This window comes from Pipistrellus hanaki, assembly GCF_964339955.1.
Source record: "Pipistrellus hanaki genome assembly, chromosome: 4".
In the NCBI taxonomy this organism is placed as follows: Eukaryota; Metazoa; Chordata; class Mammalia; order Chiroptera; family Vespertilionidae; genus Pipistrellus; species Pipistrellus hanaki.
Genome location: NC_140506.1, coordinates 5,982,855 through 6,000,412, shown reverse-complemented (window position 1 = coordinate 6,000,412; position 17,558 = coordinate 5,982,855). Strand labels below are relative to the sequence as shown.

The 17,558-nt window shown below is 47.7% G+C and overlaps 1 protein-coding gene across 2 annotated transcripts in view; it reads right to left on the bottom strand.

Annotated features, from left to right (window-relative positions):
• OSMR (oncostatin M receptor) overlaps nucleotides 1-12,861 on the bottom strand; it is a 37,894-nt gene extending 25,033 nt beyond the window's left edge. For both annotated transcript variants that reach the window (XM_084880568.1, XM_084880567.1), the window contains exons 1-2: nucleotides 12,729-12,861; nucleotides 4,390-4,478 (exon numbers count right to left, since the gene is read on the bottom strand). In XM_084880568.1, the coding sequence (XP_084736694.1) occupies nucleotides 4,390-4,465 (76 nt within the window). In that variant the 5' untranslated portion in view covers nucleotides 4,466-4,478; nucleotides 12,729-12,861. The remainder of the gene's footprint in view (nucleotides 1-4,389; nucleotides 4,479-12,728) is intronic.
• Nucleotides 12,862-17,558: the final 4,697 nt, after the last annotated feature.

Here is a 17,558-nt window from a genome sequence, read left to right as displayed (position 1 = left end):
CAATGATACACAGCAAGTTAATATATTGATAAACAGTGAAACAAATAATACAAACAATCCTATCTAATAAAAATAATATGCAAATTGACCATCACTCCAACACACAAGATGTCTGCCCCCATGTGGACACAAGATGGTCGCCACAAGATGGCCAACAGGGAGGACAGTTGGGAGGGACCAAGCCTGCAGGGAGGGCAGTTGAGCGCAATCAAGCCTGCAGGAGAGGGCAGTTAGCGGTGACCACGCCTGCAAGGGAGAGCAGTTAGGGGCAAACAGACTGGCAGGGGAGCAGTTATCAATATATATGTATATAAAGAGGTAATATGAAAATTAGGTTGGGGTGCTGTAACGGGTCATAACTGGGCAGGAGGAGGACCAGGGGATGCTGTGAGTCAGGCGCAGGTCCCGGCCTCCCTTGGGGTGCCTCCTCGCATGGCGGGAGGCAGGGCATCTCCTCTCATGATTTCAATTGCAGGCTGGGCCTCTAGTAAATAACAACTAAATTAAACAAATTGCACAGATTTATTTAACAATAAAGGACACATCATTGGACAATATAACTGGCTTGGAATTTTACAGCAAGGCTGAACAACAGGACTAGTTGCTATCCGTGTCATATTTCTGGAAGTCAAAAGTGAAAGCTTGTTTTGAAAGTCAGTATTTTGTTGTTTATTATATAGCTATGAAGTGGGAAATAGCCCATCTCGATGCACAGAACTTAAAACACCTCTGGCACGAATTCACTGAACTTTTTGGAGGAGAGCAGTACCAGCAACATAGGAGGCATTTGGTGTGAAATAATCATGACGAGGTTCCTAGCTCAAGGAATGAGCCTTGAAATAATGAGAGACTGCAGGTTTAGAGAGGTTAGTAGTGTAACTGAGTCTGTGAAAGTATACACGAATCATACCTGCAGAGGCCAGTGGGCTCAGGAAACAGCCAGTTCAGGTTAGGCCCTGAGGGAGGGAGTTACATACCTTCTAAGCATTCATTCTTCTAATTAAAAGGAGACTCAGCAAGATGAAAGAGCTGGCCTCTTATGGAACTGGGGGGGGAGGGGGGGGCATGTTTTTAATCCTTGTGGAGCCAATGGCACCAGAGAAAGCAGGGTGCATGCAAAATCCCCCCATTTTTCCGAGCCCTCGTTTCATTTTTCCTGTTTGTTGTTGTTGGTCTCACTCTAGATTCAAATTCCCTGAAGGACGGAGGTTGATGCTTATGTGTCTTTGGATGGACTCTCGTCCCCAGCACTTGGCATAATGTCTTACTCATAGCCCCTGTTGATCTCAAATGGCAGAGATCCAGGATCTCCACCAGGTCTCCAGTGCCTGACAAGCCATTCCTCACTAACACCTCGATGAGTCCTGCCCGGTGCTCTCTGCTCCCCGTGGCTGCTTCAGAGGCCCTTGTTTGAGCACTGATCACAGGCGCTGTAAAAGTCTGTTGTGTGTTTGTCTTTCCATAGACTGCGAGCTAAACAGGGGTGAGACCAAGACTTACTCAGCTCAGTGAAGCCAAGACCATTACCACACCTGTCCCAGCACAGACACTCAGTGACTGGCTGCTGACTGAGCCAGTTCACTACCAGTATCAGCTTTAGTTCTGGAAACTCTAGAAAGCTACTGGATGATGTGTTAGACGGAAGGGGAAGTCTGTAGACTGGCATATGCATCAGCAAGTGCTGAGTGACTCAAATACTAGAGAGACATCAATCAGTCAAAGTAAATGTGGTCAAAAGCTATCTAGGACTTCCTCGGGAAAGAGTGGGAAAGGCCAAGGTGAAATCTGAGAGCTAAAGGGATTTAGAGATTCAGTCAAATTTCATTGTTTTTCAGAAGAGGAAATTGAGGTTTGAAAAAAAAAAGGAAGTGACTTTCCCAAAACCGCACAACTTGACCAGAACCCAAGGCCCTTGGCCCTTGGCCCAGCGCTCTTTCCCTAATGCTGCCCTGGAGTACGGCCAGAACGGCAGGCTTGGGAATCAGACTGACCTGGTTCAATCACAGCCGCTCCTCCCACCTTCCCAAGCAGTTTCTCTGGCTGGCTGGTCCCGACACCACTTAAGGAAATAAACCATGGTCCATTCACAGGATGGGACGCAGCCATTTAATATAATGTGATTTCTAGAAGAACATTTAAGCTCAAAGGTAAAAACTCACTGTATGTTAAGTTAATCATCTTAATAAGGATATACTGTATTAAAGTACGTATACTCATAAGTATACAGGGATGGGCAAAAGTAGGCCTACAGCTGTGAGTACATGCAACAGAGTTTATTTTTCTATTATTTACTCTTGTACTATATATTTTTCCATTCAAACAATTGTAAGCCTACTTTTCCCACTGCTGTATAGAATATATTTCCCCAGTATACATACTTAAGCTATACATAATATATACTCTATACTCTATGTACTTTAAAAAGTATATATATTTAACATAAGTATATGTATTCTAATATTATATATTAGAAACCCGGTACATGAAATTCATGCACAGGGGGTGTATGTCCCCTGCCAGCCTGTTTGCCCTTAACTGTTCTCCCCTGCAGGCCTGGTTTCCTCCAACTCCCCTCCCCTGCTGGCCATCTTGTGGTGACCATCTTGTGGCCACATAGGGGCAGCCATCTTTGACCACATGGGGGCAGCCATCTTTTGTGTTGGAGTGATGGTCAATTTGCATATTACTCTTTAATTAGATAGGATATATACACACACACACTTAAGTATAAATATTCCCAGTATAAATAGCATAATTTCACTTCTATAAAAAGCCTACACATTTACATCTTTACTTCTGTCTGTGTGTACATACACACAGGAGACTGGAAGAAAACACATCCAGAGGCTTCCATCCTGGTCTCTGGTGATGCAGACGTGAGCCCGGGGCTGGGGCTAGCACAGTAAGCCTTGGCCCTGCCCTCTGTCCAGGAGAAGCTACTTTATCTGAAAAGGAGCTCACACCGGAGCTGGTGGGTGATCCGGTGGGAGGACACTAGCATGAGTGGGAGCCTTAGTAGGTACTGGGTCAGATGCAGCAGAAATGGAGGCGAGAAATGCAAGCAGTGCAGGTGAGGACGAACACAGGATTCCTTAGCAATGCGGGCATGCCCGGCTGAGAAAGCTGGAGGCAGAAACGATGCTGGTGGGAGAGGAACAGGCAGGTGCACGTCTGGTCTAAACAATGGGAGCAGAGAGGGAGCAGAGAGCAGAGGTCTGTGAGGAGAAGGCACACAGCGAATAGCCGGGGTCAGATAATGAACTTGCCAGGGAAGTGTAGTGCGGAGGCTTGGCTAAGTGCCTGGGACTCTCCGGAGGTGGGACCCTGGGCCAGCTGGGTCACCCTGAGATATTCGTGAGGTAGGGGGAGGGGGAGACGTACTACAGATAAGAATTCCTGGTTCCTACCGTTCACTCCAGATTAGGGAAGACAGACACCCACAGTCAGACTGTGATTTTTAACAAGCCTCGGAAGTGGCATTTCCCCACATGCCCTGAAGCTGAGAGAACTCAAGCCAGACCCAAAGACCCTCAGACAGAAGACAGAGCTCTTATCAGGATAAAATCTCCCTTTCTAAAATTTCCAAATATCTTTTCATGCAGTTTTAAGGGAAAATTGCAGAATTCTATGGATATTTCCCGCCAATGTCTTCTTCATGAATCCACGGACAGGAGCTGTCAGGGCAGTGACAGAGAGCATGAGCCTTCCTCTGTCTTAGGAGGGCGTGCAGAGAAAAGTAAACTCACAAACAGAACAATCAGAGCTTTGTAAAATACAGGAGGAAGCAACACACACTTTACAAACCAACGGAAACGCTCTCAGCTCAAAGAATCCGCCTTCAAACTGCTTCAACGAGTGCCCATAAACATTTTAGAGGCATTGAGTTCCTACTGACTCTGTTTATAAAGTTAATGTATTTCAAAGTACCCTCCCGGGGGAAGTAGCTAAGTGACAAACGCTTTTCTTAAATCCACACAGAGCATTTCAGCACGGAGCAGGGCTGTCTGGCAGCTCACAGCTTCTGGGTGAACGTGGCCGAGGGGCACAGGCGTGTTCTGACTTGGTGGCCAGTGCCAGGCAGCTCCCTGCCTCTCCGCAGCAGCGAGGTGCAGAGAGCTCGCTCTGGTGATGGCCATTTCCAACGCATCAACCGTGAAGTTGTGCAGGGGTAGGTGTCCTCGCAAACGCCCCCATGGCCAGGAGCTCAGGGTCAAGGGTGGCTCAGTAAGATGAGTCATCAAGATCAGGCAGCTCATGATTAAGGTAACTGGTTGCTCACCAGTTCCATGCAATTTCCAAAGAAAAGAGAATTGTGCAACTCCCTTCTGAGGCAGCCAATTATCTTCTTTTGTCTGTGTGATTGTTCTCTTGACTGTGCTTGCCACTTACCTGCTTCGCTCTGGTAAGTGCTCAGAGGCAGCCATGCCAAGAGGAATGTTGCCTGAAAGACTGCCACGGGCGCCATAGTTCCTGGCTTCCTGAAAAACATAAACCACAAGGAAAGGAAATTGTATGTAATTTTGGCTCGGGAGAGTTTCTCTGAGCCAACGGTGGTAGAGGATGGCATTCATTAAAGTGGCCATTCTTCTCTCCTCCCTGTGCCCACACCCATTGTCATGTGACTCTGGATTCCCACTCAACAAGAAGGGCACGTGTCCCCACTCATGTGACTTGCTCTGGCCAGAACGAGGCAGGAGGGATGGGGTGCTTTTGGAGGCGAGGCCCAGAGAGACCTATGATTTCTGCTTGCTCTTCTTCCTTCCCACCTTTGGCATGAGAAGAACATGGACCCAGGAAGAGAATGAGCAACCAGGAAGCAGAGCTGAGTCACCCCAGCTGGGCCAGTCCAGCCCAGCTCACCCAGAGGCCCGCCACACCCAGCCACCACCAGCTGATCCCAGACTGGAGAGCAAGCTGTCTGCCACTCACACTCTGTGGCAGGAGCTAACTTACCCACCAAGTTCTTCAAAGAAGGGCAAAGCAGCCCTAACCAGTTTGGCTCAGTGGATAGAGCGTCGGCCTGCGAACTGTGGGGTCCTGGGTTCAATTCCAGTCAAGGGCGCGTGCCTGGGTTGTGGGCTCGGTCCCCAGTAGGGGGCATGCAGGAGGCAGCCAATCAATGGCTCTCTCTCATCATTGATGTTTTCTCTCTTCCCTCTCCCCTCCCCTCCCCCTTCCTCTCTGAAATCATTAAAAAAATAAAATAAAATAACAGACACATATATATATATATTTTAAAGAAGGGCAAAGCAGGGAAACAGAAGTCAAATATAAAAGACCCACTGGTTAGAAAGAGAATGAAGTCCAGTCTCAACAGGGCTGAATTTGAACTATGTATCAGGAACTCACTGTCTGCTTCCCCGCCTCCCTCAGTAAAGTCACACCTGGAGCAAACACATTCCACCTACGGAGACTGCGCTTCACTGTTCCTAACAAGTTCCCGTTCCCTTGGCCTTCGGAGAGGGTTTTAACTGCGGCCACAGAGTGTCCTGATTCACCAGAGCCTCTGACCACAGGACAATCGGGGCACGAGGGCGAGCCTGGGTGACACCGAGAGGTCAGTGTGCTCTTACTTCAGTCATAAGTGTGTTAGGGGAAGCACTGACTTTCCCTTTTCTCCTTCACATCTGACTCATCGCGGAGAGAAGCACTGGGACAGTGCAGGGTCAGAATCCACCTCTATCTGGCCGCCAGGCTTTCAGCAAACTCTGGAGAGTCAATGAACAGACCACCAATTCTCACTACCCACACTCTCTAGTTAAAATATATATTTTATTGATTTCAGAGAAGAAGGGAGAGGGAGAGAGAGAAACATCAATGATGAGAGAGAATCATTGATCAACTGCCTCCTGCACGTCCCTTAATAGGGACGGAGTCCACAACTCAGACATGTGCTCTTGACCAGGCATCGAACCATGACCTCCAGGTTCATAGGCTGATGCTCAACCACTGGGGGCCACCGCCGGGCTCTAGTTATTTTTGAATAATATTTACAGGTAAATGGAATAAACAGTGAAGACCGGAAGAGGGTAAACCAAACATTACATGACTCCACTGCTGACAAACCTGCCTACAGGTGAGCTGAGCCCAATGGCAACGGAAGCGGAAGTCCGTAGAGACGACAGCTTTGTCCACCTTCTTTGAAGCACGGCTCTCTGCTCCTTGCATTTGGCCGACAGGCCACCCATCACTCTCTAAAGTCTCTACTTACAAAGTCCACACACACTATCTATAGCACAAAACTTTAGAAATAATCTTTCTGAATAAAGGAAATGCATACTAAAATTTTATTAGATAGTGCCAGATTGACAGTGATAAACTTATACTTTTTGATCATTAGTGAGTAACAATGCCTACTTCTCAAACTCCAACCCACGCTAGATTTCAAGAATGTTTTTGAACTTCCCAATAGAACACTACTCAGAGACATACACAATTGCTGGTTTAATTTTCATTTATTTAATTATCAGGGATAGCGTCCGGTTTTCCTTTCTTCTCCTTTGGTTCTTAATAGTTCCTTCTTTTATATGAATTACATGCTCATGCGCTTTGCCAGGTTTCCTGCACGGGTGCCTGTCTTTTCTTTCTTTTGACTTCTAAGGGCTTCTTACATAATAGGGATGGGGACCCTTCTCCCTAAATGTTGAAGCTGCTGTTCTGCTGGTTGTTGGTCCAGCTAGACTAGAGCAATAGTGTCTTTAAAGCAGGTAATCAGTGTGGCATCTGTATTTGTGTCACTCCTGGGTTTCATACTGTGGCCTCTCTCTCCAGGGGCACATCCGCACGTATGCTGGGTGAACAGCGTGGCTCTTTCTTGCAAACAGCCTTGGCATATGACATCACCACATCTGGTGAGCACAGCGGCAGTGGCAGGAGCCTCTCCCACCTCCACAGCAGCACTAAGGATGTCCGACTGCCGGCTTAGGCCCGCTCCCCACAAAGCCGTCAGTCGGACATCCCCTGAGGGCTCCCGGACTGTGAGAGGGCGCAGGCCAGGCTGAGGGACCAACTGCATGATTTTCATGCACCAGGCCTCTGGTATAATATATAATTATTCATTTTTACAAAGGAATACTCTGAAACTGTTACAAAGAATGAAATAATACATGAACTGACATGGAAGAATGTCCAAAATGTACCAAATGGAAAAGCAAGGTCGGGTGTGCGCAGGAAACCATCTCTTGAAGATAGTGTGGTGACTATGCTGCTGTGCCCGGGTTTGTCTTCGGGAGGAACCCCACAGGAGCCCCGCTGACTCGGCTCCGGGCTGCACAGATGGACCATCTGCACATTCACACCAAGCCCTCATCCCCCAGCTGCTTCCACTCAAGACAAGCCTTTTCGGCCCAACATGGGACTCCTCCAACCACAACCTTCAATCAAAGATTTCAGATCAAAAGCAGAACTTGCTGTTATATTCAGTGTTCTCACTAACCCTCTTTTCTTGGAGGATGAGGAGGAGGAGGAGAGAGGGGAGGAGGAAGATGATAAAGGAAGAAAGGAAGGAAGGAAGAAAGGAAGGAAAAGAGGAAGAAAGGAAACAACTATAATGTAGTTCTTTAGCATATAACTTTAAAAGAGAGCAATTTATATTTCCTGTTCATCACACTTATCTTCATAGGAAATACTACTGCTACCAGAATAATCATAACTATCAGGGGAAGACAAGGTGGACAAAAGACCAGGAGCACTGACATCACCCATGAGCCTGTTAAAAATGCAAATATTAGGTCAGATCTTAGGCCTACTGAACAAAAACCTGTACTTCAACAAGCTGCCCAAGCGATTCACTGAAGTTTGAGAAACATGATATATTCAATGTTTATGGCACACTTCTGTCTCCTCGGAGACTATCGATCTATAATGAAAAATGTTTACCATTTCCTGCTATGGTAACAATCCCAGCTAGCACATGGGAAGCTAAGTCTCTGCTAGGCACTTTGCCGAGTGAGTTACATCCATTTGTTCTCAAAACAGTCCTATGAAAGGGACTCTGACTTTATCTCCACACATATATGAGGACATTGAGGCTAAGGAGGTTAAAGTAACTCTGACAGAGGTTGACATAGTAACACAAGCTGGAAACCAGGTGAGTCACTCCCCAAAGGGCAGCCCCACCCACATCGCTGCTCCCTCCAGGCTTAGAGCTCATTCCAGAATGTACACAACAAGGCATATCATATACTTTACTAACAATTATAAATCCAAGAAAATACTAAGAGAAATCCCAACGGGATTTTATTAAACTTGGCAAGCTATCTTTTATTAAAGCCAAGTTTAATAAAAAGAGAAAATGTACAAGAGTCCTTTCAAATTTTTAAAAATAGGTACAAATATACGGTGTCCCTCCAAAAAAGGTATACATACACTTTGAATAACCATAAAGGTAGTGTTTATTAAAATACATTTCATTTTCAAAATTGAGTTGTCAGCTGTTAAAGTGTGTATCCATTTTGGGGAGACACCCTGTAAAAGCTATAGAATTTAACAGAGGGAAATACTGACATAGAAAGTATAAAAAAAAGATCAGTGAGACAGAAAAAAGTTATGAAACAGACCCTTGTATAAATCGGAATTTATTTCACTATAAAAACAGAATTTCAAGTGAGTGGGGAAAAAGATGGATGAATTAATAAATTTTATTAGGTTAACTGCCCAGAACTCTAGAAAAAAATATTAACCCTCCTTTTTCACCTTCTACAAAAATATGATATTTTTGTAAATATAAAAATCCAAATGTAAAAACCTAAAATACTGTATTAGAAGACAAGATAATTTTTTAAATAATTTTTTAGGTGAAGACCTTCTTAAACTGGACAAAGCACAGAAATAATGAGATTGTAGAGTTGATTACACAGACATTTAAAACTTCTGTGCAGCAAAACATTTATAATAATAAAAATGTAATATGCTAATTAGACCGGACAGCTGAACAACCTTCTGGATGTCATTTCAAACGTCCTTCTGGATGAAGCCAAGGGCTCTGGGGGTCAAGGCAGAGATGGTTAGGGGCAATTAGGTAGGCAGGTGAGCAGTTAGGGGTGATCAAGCAGGTAGGTGAGTGATTAGGGGCAATCAGGTAGGCAGAGGAGTTAGTGGTGATCAAGCAGGCAGGCAGAGTGGTTAGGGGTATTAAGGCAGGCAGGTGAATAGTTAGGGGTGATCAGGCAGGCAGGCAGGCTGGCCAGCAGTTAGGAGCCAGTGGTCCTGGATTGCAAGAGGGACATCCAACTGTGGGTTTAAACCCAATTCCACAAGTATCAGGCCTAAACTGGCAGTCAGACATCCCCAGAGGGGTCCTGAATTGTGAGAGGGTGCAGGCTGGGCTGAGGATCACCTCCCACCCACCACGCACACACACACACACCCATGCATGTATTTCATGCACTAGGCCTCTAGTAATTAAAAGTATTCTGGATAACCAAAATGTGGCATAGATGCACAATGGAATATTGGTCAGTGTTAAAAGGAAGAAAGTGCTGATACTTGGATGAACCTTGATGGCATTTTGCTAAGCGAAACAAACAAGTCACAAAAAGGCAACTGCTGTATGACTCCATTTAGATGAGGTACCCAGTAGTCAAATTCATGGAGACAGAATACAGAATGGTGGTTGCTAGGGGGTGAGGAGGTGGGGTGGATTGGGGAGTTACTGTTTAATGGGTACAGAGATTTCAGTTTTGCAAGATGAGAAGAATTCTGGAAAAGGATGGTGGGTGATGGCTGCTCGACAAGATGGATGCCTTCTTCGGTTTCACTATTCACCAGATTTGAAAATTGAAATTGAAAACGATCACAGCTAATATTAGGAAGAATGAGGGAAGCAAATTGTCATGCACCGAGTTTGAATTAGTAGTCGTGTGGGGGGGCAGTGGTGCAATTTGAAGGACTATATCGATCAAGTGAAAAAGGGCACAAACCCTTTGATGCAAGAATAGTTCTTAGTATTCTAGTCTACAGGAATCCCCAGGCTAACCCCAAGATGAATGAGTGTCCCCGGAAGCACTGTTGCTAATGCGGAAGGACTTTAAAGGACCATTGATAAGGGGAAGGGTGGAGAAAGGGTACTTCTACTTTTGAGTGTCATGTAGCATTACCAACAGAGGTGCTTACAGATGTGGGAAGATCTCTAAGACTTGAGAGTGAAAAAGTTGCACAATGTATACATTGTATAGGAAGATCTCATGTACACATGTGAAAACACAGGAGTTTTCCAAACTTAGCCTTCCCGCTTCTGCATGGGAATAGAAGTGCTGATGGTACTTGTACAATTCATCCCATTTACTTCTCTGTTGTTTGAATTAGAATCTATTTCATTTTTTGTATTTTTTATTACAAGATATTATCAAGATATTAATTATATCACGATATGAAAAGATATTAATTAGAGAGAGAGAGAGAGAGAGAGAGAGAGAGAGAGAGAGAGATATCTGTGTGAGATCGAAACATCAATGTGCTGCTTCCTGCATGCCCCTTGCCATATTGGAGCCCACAACCCAGGCATGTTCCCTGAGTGAGGATCAAATTGGCAACCTTTCAGAGCATGGGATACCTACCCAACCGAGCCACAGCGGCCAGGGCTGTATTACTTTAAAAATGTAAAAATGTAAAAGAGCAGACAACCTGGAGTAAATAAATGCTGGAAACCAGCAGAACTCAGAGAAAGGAGGGAATGCCGGGAAACCAGGACACAGCTGTGGGAGAAGAAACCCTCGCCTTATGTAGCTACGAGGAAGCCTGCTTCAAGGGACGGCTGTTGCTCCCAAGCTTCTTGCCTTATTTCACATATATTTTCCAACCAGGAGGACTTCCTCCCCCAGGGAGGGAGGGCCGGGGCTCACCGCTCCGGACCGAGAGCCAGATGACACTGAGATTTCCGTCTACCCGAGCCAGCGCTGCCCAGCCCAGTTCTCACAGAGAGCACACGGCTTCCTCTCATCAGACACATTTCCATCCTGTCCCCTCTCCAAACCACAGTACATGGCTCTCCCGCTTCGGTTCCTTTTTCAAGACCAGAGACTGGAACACCTCTGTGCGTCCCCGTGGCTGCTCCTGCTCTTCCAGACTGAAGGAAGGAGACAGGTGTGTGAGCAATGGCCTTAGGCACATTTGCTGGGACCACAGGAGGCAGAACTGGTCCAGATGTGAATCACAAAGAGGCAAGTGACAGCCGGGAATTAGCTCTGTCCAGCAAGGACGTGTCAGGTGGTGAGCTCCCTGCCACAGCAGGCATCCTAACAGGACTGGATGCTACCGGGGGAGACAGCACACTGGGCATGCCGAGAGGACTCGGGGGTTGCATCCAGTGCTCTGAGGGTCCCGGGATGACTCTGAGGCACAACTAAATTTGGGAACCTCTGGCTGCTATGACCGTTGGAAACCCTTCAGCCTCAAGGGTCTCTGGGCGCATTTTAAAGCTGCCCAAGAGAGAGAGAGACAGAGTGAAGAACAATGAAACACCAGCCCTGGCCCGTCCTAAAAGGGCCCAAGCCTGAGGCACCGAAAGGTGGTGATAAGCAAACTCCACAGTCAAAAATTGCCTCTGCCACCTGCTGGCGGCCTGGCCACAGGAGGACAAAACTAGTACCTCCCGCAGTGGAGAAGATTAAGTGAGCAAGCGAATGTAAAATACTTAGAACAGTGCCTGGTCCCTAGGAAGCAGGGGCCTTTGGTACGGTGCAGGCAAGGAAACTGAGGCTAAGGCGATTACATAAACGGACCCAAGTCCCAAAGTGGGTTTTGGGCCCGGGAATAAGCCCTAAAGCCCCTTTCCTTTAATCCCCAATTAACTGCACCTTATCCAACGCTTTCCTGCCCGTTTACACCCACCCCTACCTCTGTTCCTCTTGACTGGACAACAGCTTGTTCACTCAGGGTCTTCAAACTTGGCGGCTACCAAATGGCATTTCTCTGTGGCACCTGGCCTCCCGCTGCGGGGCAGGCGAGCGGGATGGATAAATGGGTGTGTGGGAGGGTGGATGAAGGATTCCCAGGAAATGAATCTCGGAGTCAGGAACGAAGTCCTGGGTTCAGCGATGTCAGCGCCTCCACAGCCAGCTCTGTGGCCTGTACAAGTTTCCTAATCCCTCCATCCCCAGGGCTGTCTGTTCAGGGGGTGAGGGGCGCTCCTGCTGCCAGCAGGAGAGGTGTGCGCCCAGCCAGGGCATCACATCACCCAGCGCTGGGCCGCCGCCACCTGCGTGCGCGCCTCCCGCCGGCCGCCAGGAGTCACAACGCCCGTGGGAGAAACAAAGTAAAAGATCCAAACAAGTTCTCCCCATGGGCTGGTGTTGGAAGATTTCTGGAACCCATGGGAGCACAGTTACAATCTTCAGGAGATGGAGAAATTTGGAAAATCAATCAATCATCCATCAGTCCCTCGGAGGGACCAGCTGTCCGGGTTGGGGACCCCCGGAGCGCCCTGGGCGGCGGGCGGAGAGAGGCCGGGCGGGAGCGGGTGGAGGGAAGTTTAACGGGAGGACGGCCGTGGGCTGCGGACCGTGGACGCGGGGCCGGAGCCCGGGGGCCGGCAGCGAGCGCTCCGGACAGAATCGGTCCTTCGGCGCCTCGCACCCGGCGGGCGGCCAGCGGCGCGGACCCCGGCGCCCGGTTGCCCCGCGGAGCGGACCTGGGCGCGCGCGGGGGCATCGAGGGGACGGCGAGGGGTGCCACTGTCCCCGGCCGGGCCCGCGGTCCGAGGGGCCCCAAGGGCGGCGGGCGGTACTCACCCCGCGGCGGCGGGAGGAGGCTCCGGAGCCGGACGGTCCTGGATCGCGGCGGGCGGCGGGCGGCGGGCGGCGGGCGGCGGGCATAGGCGGCGGGCATACGCGGGCGGCGGGCGCACCGCGGTGGGGAGGCCGGGGAGGCGGCCGGGCGCCCGGGCTATGAATCAGCCGCGGCCGGGCGCGGAGGGGAGGGCGGGAGTTACGGGAAAACGGCGGGGGAGGGCCGAGGCCGAGGACTTTTGCAATTTCCCGTCTTGCCGGCGCTCCTGGCACCCCTGGGACCCGCAGGAATTCGCCTCCCCGGCCTCGTGGGAGGAGGACGGGACCCTGCGCGCGGCGAGGTGCAGCCGGGACTTGGCGGCGGGCGGGCGGGCGCGGGTGGGAAGAAGGGGAGGGTCTGGGGGAACGTTGGGGGCCACAGCCCTGTGTCCTCGGCGGGGCGCTGGGGAAGGCGGCAGGCCCGCGAGGACTCCAGGGAGCGGGGAGGAAGGAGCCCGTGGCCACCTGTGGCTCCCCCTGGCAGAGCCCCTGGCCTGGGTTTGGCGCTCAGAGAACTGTGTGTGAGCGGATTGCTCAGCGCCTGGTCCTGTCCCTCTAGAACCGTCCTCCACAGCCCAGAAGCCGGCCACCCACAGAGCCCTGGGCGCCCATGTGGCCCACCTTTCCTCCCAGCAGTGCTGTCCATCCGGAGACCCACATCTCACAGTCAGGACGTGGCAAATATACTGGTTAACCAAAATGTAGCATAGATGCGCAATGGAACATTAGTGTACTTTTGGGAACCTCATCTGAGTGGAGTCATACTTAGATGAAGTACTTAGATGGTATGATGCTCTGTGGAGAGCCCCATCGACTTTGGAGTTGGTGTGGAGTCCCTAATTCTGCTGCTGCTAGGCAGCCTGGGCCCGGGGAGGACAGCCTGGGCCCGGGGAGGACAGCCTGGGCGCGGGTCTCCGGGGTCGTCGTCTTGGTCTCTGTGCCTGGTCAGCTGAGCCTGCTCTGCCCCGGGGTCTGGGGACCCTGGAAAGTATCACCGAGGGAAGGCAGGGGCTGTGGGGTTGGAGGGGGACCAAGTGATGGAGAAGGATTGCCGGGAATCATGCCTCAGAGTGACTTCTTGAATTGACAAATGGCTCCAAGTCATGTCAGAACTTTTCCAGATGTCACTTCTGTGTCTGCCCATACTTTTTGCTCTTCCCCAGTGTCATCGCACGGAAAGACTCCTTCTTTTATGTCTGAGTGCACTTACCTGTGCCATGAAGACTACTACGGCGCATTGTAAATATTTGATGACGGCGAAGAAAAGGTGCTTTTGTGTAAATACACGTGTGGCCTTGGCCACCCCTCCCGTTACCTCCAGAGTTTTAGGGAGCCCCTCGTCTAGCCATCTGCATGGCTGTGGAAACGGGCGAGCCAGGCCCCAGCGGGTTAGAAAGGCTTTCTGAGTCTGTCTTTCGCTGAGAAAAACAAAACACAAAAACAAAACAGACTATCTTCTTGATAGAATAGTTCAGAGGGGAGGGGTACCTCCCGAGCACATGAGATGCCAGATAAACAGTACTGAGAGGGAAAAGTGTCTGCAAAAGGAGCCTGGGCTCAGATTACAGCAGGAGGAAGCTAAGGTGCAAAACAGTTCCATGTTGTTGGTGGCAAACCCCGGGAGATGCGGGGTGAAGTCAGAAGCTGGCTCCATGCCCCCGATGGGAGAGTGGCCGTTCTCATAAGCGAGGACACTTACCTAGGAGAGTGCTCTGGGTGGCCCAGAGGGTTTCCTCTCCACACCCTTCCGCCAGGATCTAATGAGTTCCCATAGAGGCCTCAGTGTCCCATTCCCCATCACCTTCCATCTTCCATGGGAGAGTCTTGTGTGTACCTATTATAGAGGAGGCCTCAGGGGGATATATCCCTACCCTGTCCAACTTCTCAGGAGGAAAATAGTTATAAAATTGTCATTGTAACATTATATAGATACAGATATGGATATAGATATAGATGTAAGTATGGATATATAAAATCAGCTATTGTGATTCTATTTGTTCAACTTCTATGAATATCCTATCTAATAAAGAGGGACTATGCTAATTGACCCTCACACCATCGCAAAGATGGTGGCACCCACAGCCAATAAGAAGGGAATATGCTAATTGACTGTCCAACCCTCAAAGATAGCGTTGCCCATAGCCACAAGACGGCATTTCCGAAGTAGCAGATGCAGAGCAAGGCTGGGCCGGCCCAGGCCCGGCCTTGCTGCATGCCTGCCTCTGGAGTCCCCCAGTCCCCTGAGTCCCCCAGCCACCCAGGGCCAACTGAGGCTCAGGTAACCAAGACCGGCTGAGGCTTGCACAGTTGGCAGTGGCAGTGGCAGCAGCAGAGGTGTGATGGAGGTGTCACATTTTCCTGATCACTGGGTCACCTCCTGAGGGCTCCCGAACTATGAGAGCGGGCAGGCCAGGCTTTGTGACCCCCCTCCAGTACAGGAATGTTCATGCACTGGGCCTCTAGTCTGTATATGTTTTGCAGCATTTCGTAACTAATATTGCTCAAGAACACATGTGAAGGAATTGGGAGTTTTCTGAAGAAAGTGGTTTCAAGTAAGTACTGGATAATGACTTACAGTTGCCCTCAGGGATAAGAATTCTCTATAATTTTTTGTTTTGTTTTTGTTTTTGGTGTATTAGCACAATCAATAATTTAAGGAATCATTTCTACATTAAATCATTGAGACATGATGCTGTGATTATGATTACTGGTAATATTGGCAATATTTTTAAGAGAACTTAATGAAATAAAAATGTTATTTTGCATTGTGAAAAACAAAGTAGGCCTTCAGAAAACTTTAAAATCTAAGATATATCGGAAAGCTTGATTAGCTAAGAGACATCTATCACTTCCAAATGTTCTTCCTCCTCCCTCCCCCCCCCCCCAAAAAAAAGATGGAGGGGAGCCAGGAATTGCATGAAACTTTCACATTTAATAATTTCAGGGGATTTCCTAGAATTACTTAATTATGAATTGCTCCCCTCCAATATCTATAAAGTAAATAAAATGAGGTATAACGTCATACTTAAGAGTTCTAAAGGAGTTTCTTGCTTGAAGTGGGTATTATCTGAAGATTGACTGACTGACAGATTGATTGATTGATTGATTGATTGATTTTCCACATTTCTCCATCTCCTAGATATTGTAACTGTGTTCCCATCTGGTTCCAGAAATTGTCCAAAACCAGGCAATGGGGAGAACCTTTTTGGATCTTTTACTTAATTTCTCCCCATGGGCTTTAGGGGGAATGTTGACTAAGTGTTTGTTTGATTCTCTTGGCCTATGGTTATGGGAATTAATAAATATGAGTGCAGAAGTTAATACTAAAGAATAGGACATTAATCCACTGTGGGGGGAAGTACTTTGGGGAAGAATTAGATGGGAACTTTGGGGATTTTTAAAAACTATTTGCTAATTTTTATCTATATTTAAATAGCGTCACTTAGAGACAGCATGTAGGTGGCACTCTTTAAAAATTCATTCTGACAATCTGCATTTTAACGTGATAGGAAGTGCTGAGCACACTGATGTTCAAGGTAATTATTGACGTGGTTGAGTTTAATCTACCATTTTACTATATATTTTCTGTTTTGTTTCCTCTTTTTACTTGGTTCTTATCTTTCTTTTCTTCCTTCTTTTACATTTTAATTCTTTTAGAATTTCATTTTAATCTTCCTTATGAATTTTCATTATCCCTCTTTGCAGGACTTTTAGTGTCTGCTCTATGGGTTACAACATGTATCCTTCATTTCTACTATTTACCTGTCTTTGAACTTCCTCTGAACTTTGTTCACATGCCAAAAACTAAATTTATTTGAGGGAGTTACAGTAAGCTATGTCTTTATTTTTCTTATTCCATTTGTGCTTAAACTAATTTCATCTAGATTAAACGGAAAACCTCCTAAAGGCACTCCCTTTTATCGTCAATCTTAGCTTCTTAAATGCAGCCTCTTTCATCCAGTTCTAAGACAATTATTTTGTCCATTATCAAATATGATCAGATGGTGCTTAGTCCCCCTGGCATGAGGTGCTGGTAATTCACTTCCGTGGCATTCTTTGAGGAACAGGCCAGGGAGAAATGTTTATTCAGATTCAACACAAAATAACCAAGTTAAACTAGAATAAGATGAAACACCCAAGATGGAGAGAAGTGTTATTAAATCAATGTCATTAGAGCTTATAGCAAAAATAATTATAAGAGCTTGTCTTCCTAGAATTTATTAGAACATACCTAAAGATGAAGGTTTAAATGCTTTTAAAAGGGATAATAATAGACAGTTTCTCTTGAAAATGCCCACCCACTGCCAGAAGCCAATTCCAGCATGTCAGCAGGGCTAAATCATCTGGAAGTGGCTAAGGGCATTTCCCCAAACCTGAAAAGGATGCATAAATGATTCTTGCTGCCAGAAGCTGAGGGCATTTCAGTCTATATGTCATTTCCCCCTCTGCCCAAACACCTGAACAGCTAGCTGTAGGCAGTTATTCCAATTTGACAATGGATTCTGTATACTAAACCCTGGCCTTTCATGTGTATATCTACCTGCCTTAGGACAATTTGTGTTAATAAAAAGCAAGGGGTCCTGAGACAAGAGAGAACTTGGTTTCTTTAGCCAAGCTCTGCTTTACCCCCAAATGCCTTCCAAAATTATGTTTAGTCTCTGGACTCTTGATTAATTTACACACAGCACTTCTCCAGATTCCTGAACCCTTCCAAATACAGAGAAACACACACCAGCAAACCCTCTGTTATTAGGGGGAGGGAAAGGAATATTCACTTGACTAAAAATTTCGGCT